We start from the raw sequence: 14,918 nt of genomic DNA, 5'->3' as shown, positions 1-14,918 counted from the left end.
GTAATGAGTTTTGCAGATTTTACAGTGCCATTATTACATTATGGTTCATCTCTTAAGATTTTAGTGCTTGTGGGAAAAGGTTGGGTTTTTTCTTTAATGTGAAAATTTAAAATGATCGCTCACGACATCTACTATTTAGAGTGTAACTATAAATACAATTAGGGATTTTTATTAATTTTTTAAGTGTCCACTAAGTGTAAATATCAGTTAAATTTTATATATTTATACTTTGTGATAAAATCGTTTAAACAAACACAAATAATAAACTCCATACAGCTCCCTATACAACACTTTTAATTAATAATTGAACTATATTATTTATTTTAATTATAGTTAAATACACTAGCGACATCTATATTAAAAAATTTAACTGACATTCAAGAAATTATTAATTTATAGTGCAGAATTTGCACTAGAGGGCGATAGTAACTGAAATAAAATATTTTTATAATATACATAATATTATTATATGTAACATTGCTTAAAAAAGAACTGCTTTTTTAAACAATGTATGTATATTTACTAAATAATAAATAATATATCTACATGTGAAAATGATAAATACCTACATGGATGTCAAGCTCAAGAAACGAACAATCTGTGTTTTTAATAGAACGGGAATACTACTGGTATCATTTTGAAGAACCTCCTAGAGAACATCAAAGAACTCGTGTTTTTTAAATGAATAAAAAAATTTTAAGATATTTCAGCATTATAACAACATAAACAGAGTCTCCTATACCTCAATTTTTTTTCCCTACGTATCGGGGATGAGTGGACTTTCTACTTGGTAGAAAACAGAACCGTATGGCCTAAATCTGGATGATAATAATAATAATTGATAGAACTAAATATATTATAGAAAATAAATATTGTGGTTTGACTTCCAAAAATACAATGGCTATATTTCTTCAAAGAATTTTATTGTAGCCACTGCATCATTATTTTCCTATTGTAAATTTTATTCTTGACGATTATGTTGCCTTGTCATTGATTAAAAATTATACTGTACTGTATATTTAATCAATGGCCTTCAATATTAACAAGTAAATCTCTATTTATGATACTATACACACAGAAGAAGAGCAAAAACAAATAAAAACCAACAAGAGTGTAGAGAGTCACTAAAAGGGTAGGTAATTTATTATAAGTAAAGAAAATCTTTAAATTAATTCATCTACAAAAGAAAACATGTTCTGAAAATGACTCCAAAGAGGCATTTTATTCACGACTTGTTATCTGATATACAAACTTAGATTAAATACATACGATATTAGTTGAGTTAGTTTTAAGATTAAAGTCGCGTCATAACCATCAATAAAGAAACACACATATTTATCCATGTTCATAAATTTCTTGTAAAAAACCTAAAATCCCCTGAGAAAAACTAAGTTCATGCTAAGTATATTTCCTATTTATCAAATAAAGTTATTTATATTCACAAATTGTTGTCATATTTTATCTTTAATATGATTTGAACCCACTTTTTGATCGTTATTATTATTCGTGACATGAAATAATGGCAGATCCAGTGGCTCTGGAGCTATTTTAATATACCTAGCTAATAAAATACTGCGGCGAAATAATTATTCAAAATAAATGATATTGATATTATATTTTTTAATTGACCCAAACTGTGAGACAATTCAGTATAAATAGCAGATTAAGCCAATTATTTGTCGTTTTCTAGTTTCATGAACTCTTTCTACTCCGAGATAGTTCTTTTCGTGTGTTGCCAGTAATTACTTTTAATTTCTTCTAATGGTGAAATATATTTCTTAAAATATGTTTCTTATCATAGTATTCAATTTCATTGTCCCTTTGGAGTAATGTTAACATTGAGAACAAAGCTTCCGTTATTCCCAATCATTCTTTAAACCGAATGGATTGTTTAAATTTATAAAACTTAAAAAAAGAAACTAGAATGGACTGTCTGGAACTACTAGATAGTCTGGAATAGACTATCTGAGACAATATTAGTAAACTCTAAGAGAGTTTAAAGACTTATGCCTAACTATATATAGGTATATAGTATTAATTGTAGGTATTCATATCTACCTAAAACCGATATAATTATATTGAATGAAAATGACAACTTCTAGTTCCACTGACCGATAATAAAAATAAAACTAGTTATAAATACTTATACAAGAAATAATATATAACTCAATATAAACACAACATAAATAATATAATATCGTGGATCACAATTTATAGGAACAACAGGTGGTTTAAATCGCACATACACCAACCCCTATCTCTATAATTTCGCCAATCAAACAGACCCTCCATCCAAATACTATTTGCTCCAACTAAATCAAAGCAACTATTTTAGAAAATTGTTTTTCTAAACATACAACACCATTGACTTTTAAATAAAATCCACTTAATGCAGTCTATACAAATGTAGCTAATTTAATTTAGGATTGGAGACTGTTGAACTGGTTGCCTATCAGCGAAATAACGATATTCCAAACATTTATTTGAAAGTTCAAAAGTTCATTTCTTTGAAAATATTACTGGTTGATAACAATTGATAGCTAATTAAGCTAACAACTTGCAAATTGAACATTACTAGTCATTCCTATATATAAATCATTATTTAAACTATAAAATTAATTAATTAAAACAGAAAAATAATATATAGCATATGTTGATTGCTCTTTAAATAGCCTAATCACAGACATACGTTCAAATTTTTAAGAGGTCGTTTACGTTTCACAGAAGAAAGAAAGAAAAACCAAAGTTGTCTTGGCTGTTTTAAAAATTTGTAAACAGTAAAGTATGTCAACACTGTCACATTTTTCGTAAATAACAAAGTTTTTGCTTCAAAATAATTGATAAAATGTTGTGTTTCATTAGAATATACTGTTTTTAAGCATTGTTGAGTACCGGGATACTTAAAATCGGCAAATTTACAGTGAGTTTCATTGAATTTTAGCGAGTATTTAGTTCATGTGCCCCATAGAGGTAACTGCAATAATTATAATTGTGAAAAGTGGGTGTTAAATGTATTTATTTATTAATATATTCAATAAAGAACATTTTGCATGCGGCAAAAATGCAATTGCCGAGTGAAATTGTAGAAACAATAGTTGACTCAATGTGCATCTGTTGCAAATACAAGAAATCCAAGAAGTCTTCCTCAAGAAACTGTTGTGCCGTATGTTGAAGAATATGTTTGTAAGTACTTACTTTCTAGTATCTACCTACATGATCGATATTTTTAATGTAAATAATTCAACAAGCCACAGACGCCTTAAATTTTAATCTATTTTGGTGTTGGATAATGTTTGTCAACCTTTCATTTGGAGTGTCTGCAGTTCAAAAAGCGTAAATTTAGACCTTCTAAAAATAAGCTTAACTCGAAGATGATATGTGTGGGGTTCAAAAAAGACAAGTAGGGAGGATTGGTGTTGATAATGATCGAGTACTGAAGGTTTAAAATACATAGGATAAAGTTGGGTGCAAATCAAAATATTGAAGTAAAAGTATATTTTTGGCGCCTGTTTATGTTTTTATTTAATTATATTTTTTGAATTTACACTATCAGTGGTTTAAAACATCAGCATTTAATTTTGATCAACCATAAGTAAACCTTTTTAATTTGAATAAAATTTGCTCATATATTTAACAAAATTTTTATGCCTGGAAATATATCACCTATTTCCTCTAGCAGCCAAAATTGTAGTCTCCTGGTGCTTATTAATATTAATTAGACTTCGTTTTTGGGTTTCACAAGCTTTCTTTCACTTCTTTCTGCCTTCTAACACTCACATCCCAATTGATTTTTTATTTACATGTTTTTCTTTATGTGTTTTCAGCTTTTTTTAATTAGTTTCCTTTTATAGACATTTGTTTCATCTACTATCATATTTCAGTCCTATTATCTGGTGGTTATGTTGTTTCTTGACTTTTTCTTTATATGTGGCTGTAGATTTATTATCTTATATTATTCTATATGCTGTCTATTATTGGTATATTCAAATTTTTATAAACCTTTAGTTTCTAGGATTCCTGTACCTAATCCATTCTGAGCTAAGATCAGTCATATTGATGCATTAAAAAAACCTACCTGTTGCTTATGTCTTTTTTATTACCTCTTAGATTGTGATTCATATGATTCCTGAGTATTTATCACTATTCAGATTGCGTTTAATGAATGTATCACTTCATCTCTTGTGGAAGCTCCTTATATTGTGTACAAAGGAAATAATATACAAAACATTGTATTAGATATTTTCCCATATTTTTATCCAAGTATTCTATAACTTTTGCAACAGTACTATTTAACTGTCAAAAAGATGAAATTGTGGATTGTGCTTATTCTCAGTCTGTGGAATGATGTTTGGAGAGTTTGTTCATATTTTTTGTTTTGTTATACAAATCAAATATTATGCTTTACTTTATTTTTGAAAATCAACACTTCTTTATCATTTACTACTTGTTGGGTGATATCCAATAATCCCTGTTTCATATTTTTTACCTGTGATGGTATCAATTTGAAAACCTCGATATATGAAGCTGTTTTTACAGTAGCATAAAAAGATGACAATATTCTGTATGATGTTATTTTGAAATTCTGTATATTTTTTATATGATTTGCTTTAGTATTGCCTGAGATTTCCTTATCTTTATGCATTGAAAAAAGTTAAATGTTTATAGAGTTAGAAATAGAAAACACTGGGAAGTAATTAGGGAATATTTGTTATGTATTTTTTTCGTGAATTTTGTGAATAGTACTTTTCTTATTTTCTCTATTATTATTTAATTGTCATAATCTATTATTGTATTGTGTACTAAAGTCTTGGCTCTATATGGGCAAATCTCTATTATTTTTAACTTCATAGACTTATTATCCTTCAGACGACTTCTAAATAATTTTTCGAAGTTGTTTTCAATAAATATACTATTTTTCAGTATATTGGAATGTTCTCAGGCTATTTTTTTCAAATTAATTAATAGTTTGTAAGACGAAGAACTGTTAATTTCAATAAAAAACGCAGAATTTACTTCATCTATTTTAAAGAATAAGTTACATTTCCCTATATAACTTTTTCAGCATTCGAAGGATGGTTCTGAAATCTTTACTGAAGTTGCTTTTTATATAGTTAAGTGTAATCTATGAGTATAGAAGGTGTATCACTAAGGATAACAGACTTCAAATTATTTTCGATCATACTGTTTTAAATATTGATTTATAGTATCAGCAATCGGTCTGTAGGAAATAAAACTCTATTTGTTCTATGTCTCAATATTTCGTCACGATTTTGTGACTTCTTCAGGAGAAAACTGTAAATTTATTAGAATAATTATTAGATGTAAACAAAGTGAATATTTCAATACTTACAACTACTTATAAGAGTAAAAATTTAAATTTTTTTAACATCTAGATGAATGACATTTTTGTTTTTTTTTTTTTTTTTTTTTTTTTTTTTTTTTTTTTTGTACCGCATCAACCCCTAGGGTTATTAGCGGGTGGTATATCTTTATTTTAGAAAAGTTACATTTAGTATATTATTAAAATTTACATAACAGTTTTGTAAAATACAAACATTTTATGTTATGTTACAGTTTGTTATACAGTTTACAATTTTTGATAAAATTTATTGTATTGCTGATGTCTTCTTTTAGAGTTTCTTTCAAATTGTGTTTTAGTTTTGTTGTCGATCTTGCTGTTGAGTACACTGGACAGTCTATCATTATATGTTGCACTGAAAATGGTATTTGACAGATGTGGCAAATCGGCTGAGGGTCCTTGGAGATGATGTATCCATGTGTAAATTTTGTATGACCTAGCCGCAGTCTGTTAATAACTACTTGGTCATGTCTTTTAGCTGGGAGCGGTAGTAAAGCAGAAGTAACATCTGGTTTGATACTTTTTAATTTTGCTTCTGTTTGGTTCCATTTTACTTGCCAGATTTTGTTCATGTAAGTTTTTATTAATGTTTTTTGGTCTGAAATTGGTATGTTTTGCATAATAGGAATTGTCATGTTATTGATAGTTTCTGTTGCTGCTTTATCAGCTGCTTCATTACCCTTTATCCCAACATGGGATGGTACCCATAAAAATGTTATGTTTTTACCACATGTTTGGGCATTGTGTAGCATGTCTTTTATTAATGCTAAATTGGCATGAGTAGGATACATCTGCTTGATACCATTTAAGGCACTTAAAGAATCTGATATAATAAGAAAGTTTGTATCAATGCTGGTACATTGGTTCAGTGCGTTGAAGATTGCCTGCAGTTCTCCAGTATATATGCTACACTCCTTGGCTAGACGGGTGACAGAGGTGTTGTCTTCAAAAATAGCTGCAGCAGCTACACCATTACTGCTTTTAGAGGCATCAGTAAAAATTAGTTTGAAATCAGGGTATCTGGAGATGGTAGACCGGAATTGTTGTTGTATTTCAGAAGGATTGTGTGAATGTTTGGGATAGTTAAGTAAGGTAAAATCTACTTTTGGTATTTGAACTTTCCAGGGAGGAGACTGGCATCTGTTTGTAGAAGTGGCTCTAAATTGATGTATATCGAATTCAAATCGATTTATTCGTTCATTGAAAGGTAAGTTTCTAGGGCAATAATTTGAGTACAGATTTGGAGGGTTGCTCCTTATTAGGCTTGTTATAAACGGGTTTTCCTTTGCACTGAGATATTTAGTAGCACAACACATTGAAAAATATTGTCGTCTGAGAGTTAATGGCGGTTCTCCTGCTAGGACTTGAAGGCTGCTAATTGGCGTGGTTCTGAAAGCTCCGAAAACTATGCGTAATGCTGTGGATTGGATGATGTCCAGTTTGTTCATTTGAGTTTTAGTAGCAGTTTCGTAGCATATACATCCATAATCTAGTTTGCTTCTAATTAGAGCTTGATATAATCGCAGAAGAATAGTTGTGTCTGCGCCCCATTTGTGATTGGAAAGAACTTTTAGAAGATTTATTCTCTGTTGGCATGATTTAATTAGTTCATTTATGTGCGATGTCCATTTTAGTTGAGAGTCGAATGTCATTCCCAAAAATTTGATTTCGTTGATTGTTATAAGAGTATTTCCGTTAAGTTTTAAATTTAAGTGGTGTTGTGTTTTTCTTTTGTCAAATATTATTACTTTAGTTTTTTCGGTTGAAAATCTCAAGCCTATATCTAAAGACCACCCTTCTAATTTATTTAGTGTATTTTGTAATATTGATGCAGCTGATTTTAGGTTTTTACTTCTCATATATATTACAAGATCATCGGCGTAAAGGTTTGCTTTTACTGGAAGCATAAAATGGTTAGATACGTTGTTGATTGCTATTAAGAATAGCAGGGGGCTTAATACAGATCCTTGAGGGATACCATTTTCCAGTGATTTCTTAGTTGACATGACACCGTTTGTTTTAACTTTTATACTTCTGTTCTCCAGGAAGTTTTTGGCGAAGGCTAGGAATTTACCATCTATTTTCCAACTCTTCATTGTTTTTAAGATGTGATATGTCCACGTGGTGTCAAATGCTTTTGTGATGTCAAAGAAAATTGCTATTAATTTTTGTTTATGTATAAAAGCTTCGTGTATTTCAGATTCTAATGCTATAATGTTATCTATTGTAGACCGTTCTGATCGATACCCACTTTGGATGGATGTAAGGAGATTTTTCTTTTCTAAGTACCATTTTAATCTTTTGCTTAGAATTTTTTCCATTATTTTACAGATGCTACAGGTAAGAGATATTGGTCGATACGAAGAAGATAAGTTTTTTGGTTTATTGTCTTTTAAAAATGGTATTATAATTGCTTCGCGCCAGAGAGATGGAAATTTATGGGTCGAATAAATTTTGTTGTAGATCTCTACTAGAGTAACCTTCGCGCTTATAGGTAGTTTTTCTATGAAAACTGGTGGTATGTCATCAGGTCCAGGTGAGGTATTTTTGAGGTTATTAAGACTTTCATTTAATTCATCAAGTGTTATGGAAGTGTTTAGTGGATCAGCAGTATCTTCTATATTAATTTTTGATGCTTCTGTTCTTTCTTTGTGTTCTAAGAAATTTGGGTGGTACTGCTGATTGCTTGAATACAACTGATAGTGTTCTACTAAAATTTCTGAGATTTCGTGTTTGTCTGAAGTTGTTAGATCATTTGTAGTGATTGTGTCAATATGGTTAAATGTTTTTGAACCTTTTATTTTCCTTATTTTTTGCCATATATCCCTTATGGGCGTAGACGAGTCAATTGACGACACGTAATTGGTCCAGCTCTCTTTTTTTGCTTGTTTTATTAAAAATCTAGATCTGGCCCTTAAAGATCTAAAATTGTTTAAGTTATTAGGTGTGTTAAACTTTTTGTATATATTAAAAGCATGTTTTGTTTGCTTTAAAGCGGATGCGATTTCAGTGTTCCACCAAGGAAGAGGAGCTTTTGTGATATTTTTGGTTTTTCCTATAGAATCTCTGGCTGCGTCTAAAATTATACCATTGAAAGATGATAGAGTAGTGTCTATATTATCTGATATAACGAGATTTGGTATACGTATGCTTACTAAGTTCGAGTATTTTTCCCAATCGGCTGACTTTAATTTCCAAGTTTCATATGGTGTTGTACAGGTTTTTTCATCTTTGTCATGAGTAATTATTATCGGAAAATGATCACTGTCGTATAGGTGGTCCAATGTATTCCACTGTAAAAATGGAGCTAAAGTTGAATCACTGATAGATAAGTCTATGGAGGAAAAAGTGCCATTATGTGCATTGAATCTAGTAGGTGCTCCTGTGTTTAATAAAACTAGTTTTATGTTATTAATTGCTTCTAATAATATTCGTCCATTTTTATCTGTTCTTTGTGATCCCCATGCGATGTTGTGACAGTTTGTGTCACCCAAAATTAATTTTGGAGATGGAATTTGTTTAATTACATTTTGAAGTTCTAATAGAGTAGTTTCGTCAGGATGTGGTAAATATACGTTGCATATGTTGATTTTAAAATGATGTATTACCGAAACTGCTACTGCTTCCAGATTTGTATTTAACGGAATTTCTTGGGATTGGATGGTTGAATGTACAAAGATTCCGACTCCACCACTGGATATTTGCTGTACTGCTCGATTTTTTGTATAGGGCATATAATTTTTTAGTTTTGCTTGATTGTTGGAAAGACGAGTTTCTTGAAGACATATTATTAGTGGTGACAGTTCATTGATTAGCATTTTAATGTTTTCAATGTGGCTATAATAGCCATTCAAGTTCCATTGAAGAATGAATATAATTGGACTATTGAGATAAATCGTAGTCGCTTTCTTCAGTGAGGGAAGATTCATTTGTTGGATTTATTTTCTTTATAATTCTTGTGATATTATTTTTCATGCGTCTATCATTTAATTTTGAGTGAACCATTTTTAATAAGGTGTATAAGCCGTCAAAATCTTCTGTATAGTTTTTAGCTGTGACTTCAGGAAATTTTGATCCTATTGCCTTTATCACGAAGTCGCATAATTCAGAGAAATTTAGCGTATATGAAGGAGATGCTGTCATTAAAATGTTTTCAATTGGTTTTAATGTGGCTTCGACATCTAAAGCCATTTTCTTTTTTTTGTGTGCGGATTTTTTTGGAGTTATGAAAGTTTCGTTTAGGTTTTTAGTTTCTGAGATTTCAGGAGAGGTTGAAATTTGCCTTTTTGCTTGATTGGTTGTTTTACTATTATTGCTGTTAGCTTTAGTTGAAGGTATGAAACAGTTGGTTGTATCATCTGAAATATTTGTTGCTGAATTATTCTGATTTATTTCCATGAGTTCGAGTTCTGAGGTATAAGGATCTTTAAGTGTTTCTGTACCAGTTGATGTTGATGTGCAGTTTTCTTCTTTGTGGCCAGTAGTATTACATCTAGAGCAATTTAAACCATCTAGGGATAGGAAGATTCTGTAAGGAGTGTTGTCATAGGTTATTAAGATTGTATTTGGAATTGGTTTGGTGATTATCGGAGAGACAAATATTTGCCGCCTAAAGCTTAAGACATGACTATACTCAGACTCGGGCATGCCAACTTTTAAAAACGTTAATTTGGATACTGCAGTTATTTCTAGTTGTTTCAGTTCTTCTTCTAAAATACTGTTCGGAATGCTGGGGCAGATGTTTGATATTACTAGTCTCCTTGCTGGCGTAATAAGTCTTCGAATTTCTATCTCATTGCCTTGGATGAGTACTGTTTTATGGTTGTTTAGTAAGGTATCTACTATGCTAGTATTGTTCAAGTAAATACAAACTCTGTTGTTAGCTATTCGTGATGCAAAGATAACATTTTTTGGTGTGAGTAGAGACCCTATGGCTACTATGTATTCATGTATTTTAATACCTTGGATAGCTGACAGAATAATGGCTTGTTCTTTTGAAGGAAAATTGAAGTTGCTTACTGCATTGGAGTATGTCGATGTTGATGATGTAGTAGGTATACTAATATTTTCAGAATTATCCATTTTTAATTTTTGTTTTCTTCATTTGATAAAATTTTTCTAGAGCCGGTCTTGTATCGGCTAATTAGTTCGACTTGTGGAAGTTGCCAAAAAACCAGAGACTGGATTAATTGATGTGTTGTATTGAATTATGGGTTATGTATAATATTTAATAATATTGAATTTGTATTAAATTGGTAATGTACTCACAGTTTATTTTTTGTGTGAAGAAACTTTGTTGTTTAAATACTCTATTTAGTTAACAATATTTTAAACGCAGGGTTGGAATCTCGAATTAAACTTTAAAATGTGGAGAAACTTTAAAATGTGTAACCACACTTTGACAGTTATTTGACACTCTTCGACATTTTTGTTTGATTTTAATTTATTTAGGAGTTATGGTAACCGCAATATTTTATAGAGTGAATTCCGATTGAACAATTTTTAGTGAATAAGTAAAAATAAACAATTATTATAATAATAATAACAAAGAATAATAGTTAATAAACTTACAAGGCAAACAACACTTATTGATGTGGCGATACCTAACACCAATAATTTACGTGTTAAATACAACGAAAAGATCGCCAAGTATAGAGATCTAGAAATACAAATCAGGAGACAATGGAGAATGGAAAGTACCCAGACAGTACCTATTATTTTATCTACTACTGGTGTTATTCCCAAAAACCTCCTAGCGAACATAAAACAGCTGGGTCTAAATGAACATCTTTATAAGGCCATGCAGAAAGCTGTAGTCCTCGCGACGTCCAGATGTGTATGAAAATTTTTGGGAGATACTCCAGCAAACCAAGTCACCTAGGGCTCGATAACACGGAAAGAGTCCCACCAGAGCTCAATCCTTTTGATACCGCAGGTATCTGGGATGAGTGAATTTTCCTCTTAGAGAGAGTGTGAGCCATATGGCTAAATCTGGACAAAGAATAATAAAAAGGTTACAAGAATTCTGTATTATAAAAATTAAACCAACCCGCACTTGGTGTTATGTTAATTATCTGTCTCGCACTGTTGTTTAATGATTAACTGTTCTTAATGAGAATTAAATGTTCGTAATAATTATTAGTGAAAAGTTCGTATTCAAATATTAAATGTTCTTTTAATTAAATTGCTAAATGGGTAGTTAACCTTAACTACAGGTGATGGAATGGTTGACGCAGATTCGTCCAAAATTGGGTAATATGATTACATACCATATTATTCGCCCAGATAATTGAAGGTAATATGATTACAATAACTTACAGTGAAATCTCGATGACTGCTACACTACTTCACTGAACTTTATTATACTTCACCAGTATCAGGCACTGAAGTTAATTAAAATAATGGTACTTTATAACCATATTTAATCTAATATGGTATTAGATTAAGGAACTCAAATATTTAAGTGTATACACGCTTACAGAAAAAATTCACAGAGAACGGTAAGAGAAGCAAGCGTCTTTACTCAAAGATTGCCCTCTCAGAAGTAAAGTTCTTCTTCTCAAAATTTCACAAGCTCCTAAAAAAAAGGTGGGATAACCCCCACTTAAAAATAATAGGCCAGCCTGTATGTATTTCTAGGAAGGTAAAAAGGTTCTAACGACATAGGAAGTAACGAGAAGAAACGTGAGGAGATATAAAATTTTTGGATTAGGTTCTTACAGAAAAATACTATAAAATACTTTACGACGATGTTTACTAAATTTATCAAAGAGAAACCGCTTGAAACCGTACTCTGAGAATTCCGTGATAATTCGGTAGGTTCCAATAAAATTTTCTAATGGTAAACGATCCCGCCCGCATAGCTATTTGCGAATACTGCCATGGGCGTCTCAGCAACAGGGGTAAAGGGATTAAAAATTATTTAATATTTTAATTATAAAAAAAATGTTATATATATATATATATATATATATATATATATATATATATATATATATTAAAAAAGTTTTTTTTTAATGGAAAATAATGGAGTATTGCCCATCTATGTACCCACACCTGTCCTATCCATCTATATGCATTCTTAAATTTGTATATTTATTTATGATCTTAACCATTTTCATTTGTTATATGTATTTGGCGTTCGTGTGTTTTTATTAACTTCCTTTTTCTATAATTTTTAGTTAGTGCTGTGGTCGATTATAGATTGTTAAATATAAAACTACTGTTGATCTTACCTTCTTCTTTAAAATTGCTATGCAACATTCGAAAAAAATGTCTCTTTCAATAAATCTAGATGCACAGGAACTATACAATAATCTATTATTAGCAATTAAAGAAACTGCTGCGCAATTAAAACTTTGTAAAGAAAAATCTTTTCTGTCGTGTATCAGGCAAATATCAGTATGGTTTGATCATGAACGTACTTCAGCTAAAAATAAAATGAAACAAAGCCTAACATTTTCTAAAGCAAATAATTTCTGTGACCCCTTACAAAACAAATTTTCTCACATCAAAAAAAAAAAAAACAATAGATAAGTAAAATTATATCTACTTTCATAATTTATATTCTCAACTTGCAAACAGCAGACTCAAAAACATTTTGGTCAGTAATTAAGAAATTTCGGAAAAATCACAATATTTCTTTTCTTGATGCAGATGTAAGTATGGGAACAATTTTATTCGAATATATATCCCTCAAAACTATATCAGAATGCCTATTTTTTATTATGCAAGATGTTCTATTTTTGATGCTATTAAAACCAGTGACAAAATATATAGTTTTAAATAACTGGCCCAATCGTAAATCGCCTTGAACTGACCATATTTCTTATGAAATTTTTAAAAATCTTCGTCCGAATACTTAATTGGATACTCTATTTAACGGGCACGTTTAATAGAATATTGAAAATGGCCTTTACCCCGCATAACTGGAGTGAAGTCATTTGTACCATGATATTTAAAAAGACCACCAGGGATGATCCAGCAAACTATAGCGGTATTGCCCTACTTAACTGTGTTAAAAAAATATTTAGGTACTACTATTTTGTTAAACAGACTCAGAGATTGCGTTGAAGAAAATAATGTTCTTCCCGACTGTCATTCAGAGTTAGACGCTGCATTTGTAGATTATAAACGGGCCTTTGACTCCATTATCCATCATTTATTGTGGCAAAAGCTGTTTGGCTTTGGGCTAAATTCTAAAAGTTTAGACGTGAAAGCATACGATAGCATTGGAATACGATAAGCCTTGAAATCAACAGGAAAATTGTTTAATTTGAAAATAGCCAAGTCTGGTTATGCAAAAATTATCGATTTCACGGCAAAATTTTTCGCAGATATCTGAAGCTTTTAAGACATAGGTGGGGGTTACGAGATGACGAATAGATGAAAAGTACTCGTATTTTTACCTTGCGTTTTTTTTAAATAATAATTTATGGACACAACACTTAATGACATTTGTCATTAAGTTTTTTCACTTACATTTTACATAAAAATATTTATATCATTTTTTTATATCAAGAATATCTTTATTTTCCCGTTTTTTAAATTAAAATTGTTAAATAATTTACGGAGATATTTGCAAAAAAGCAGTTTTTTTGCACTAATTTATAAATTTTATTAATTTTTTTATTAACAAAATAAAATGTTATTAATACATTTGAACATCGAGGAATTACCGTCTTTTAAATTTGTGCGAAATTTCCCCCCGATCGGTCAAATAGTTTAAAAGTTATTTAATTTATTTATCCATGCGGCTAAATATTTAAACTGTTGAACTTGCTCTATTAATGATGCTAGACACATTTAACAAATTTCATAGGTTTCTTTAAGACTTAAACTATCTCAGAAGTTAAATGCATATTGCGTTTTCATCGAAATTATTTACAAAATAAACGTTTGAAAAAGAGGTATGTTTTTTACTCATCTTCTTCTTCTTAAAGTGCCTATCCGTTCCGGATGATGGCGATCATCACGGCTATCTTTACTTTATTTATTGCAGCGCGGAACAGTTCAGTGGTAGTCGTGTTATACCATTTTACTTTCCCTTGGAGAATCAGCTGGAGAAGGCCGTAACGTTCTTGATTTCTCATTACATGTCCTAGATATTCCAACTTTTTAGTTTTGACGGTCATGAGAATTTCACATTCTTTCCCCATTCTACGCAGGACCTCCACATTAGTAACTCTGTCAACCCAGGATATACGTAAGATGCACCTATAACACCACATTTCGAAAGCTTCGAGCCGATTCATAGATGCAACAGTCAGTGTCCATGCTTCCATTCCGTAGAGCAGAACTGTGAATATGTAGCAGTTCTGCTCTACGGCATTTTGTTTTTAATGATATGTCTCGAATGTTGAAAATGGTTCTCATTCTAACGAATGCTGCTTTTGCTTTTATTATTCGCTGTTTAATTTCTGTTGAGTGGTCCCATTGGCTATTTAAATTAGTGTCTAGATAAGTATATTGCTCGACTCTTTCGATATTCTGTTGGTTGATTGTAAGTTGAGCGTTTAGTATTGGTTTTTTACTAATTGTCATAAATTTGGTTTTCTTT

General features: G+C 30.7%; 1 protein-coding gene across 2 annotated transcripts in view; it reads left to right on the top strand.

Moving 5' to 3' along the window:
- Nucleotides 1-2,789: 2,789 nt before the first annotated feature.
- spdi (sperm antigen with calponin homology and coiled-coil domains split discs) overlaps nucleotides 2,790-14,918 on the top strand; it is a 308,154-nt gene continuing 296,025 nt past the window's right edge. For both annotated transcript variants that reach the window (XM_072538257.1, XM_072538256.1), the window contains exon 1: nucleotides 2,790-3,183. In XM_072538257.1, the coding sequence (XP_072394358.1) occupies nucleotides 3,166-3,183 (18 nt within the window). In that variant the 5' untranslated portion in view covers nucleotides 2,790-3,165. The remainder of the gene's footprint in view (nucleotides 3,184-14,918) is intronic.

The sequence above is a fragment of the Diabrotica undecimpunctata genome, chromosome 7 (genome assembly GCF_040954645.1).
Source record: "Diabrotica undecimpunctata isolate CICGRU chromosome 7, icDiaUnde3, whole genome shotgun sequence".
Taxonomy (NCBI): domain Eukaryota; kingdom Metazoa; phylum Arthropoda; class Insecta; order Coleoptera; family Chrysomelidae; genus Diabrotica; species Diabrotica undecimpunctata.
The sequence above is the reverse complement of the archived record's forward strand: the minus strand, read 5'-3'. Positions and strand labels throughout refer to the sequence as shown.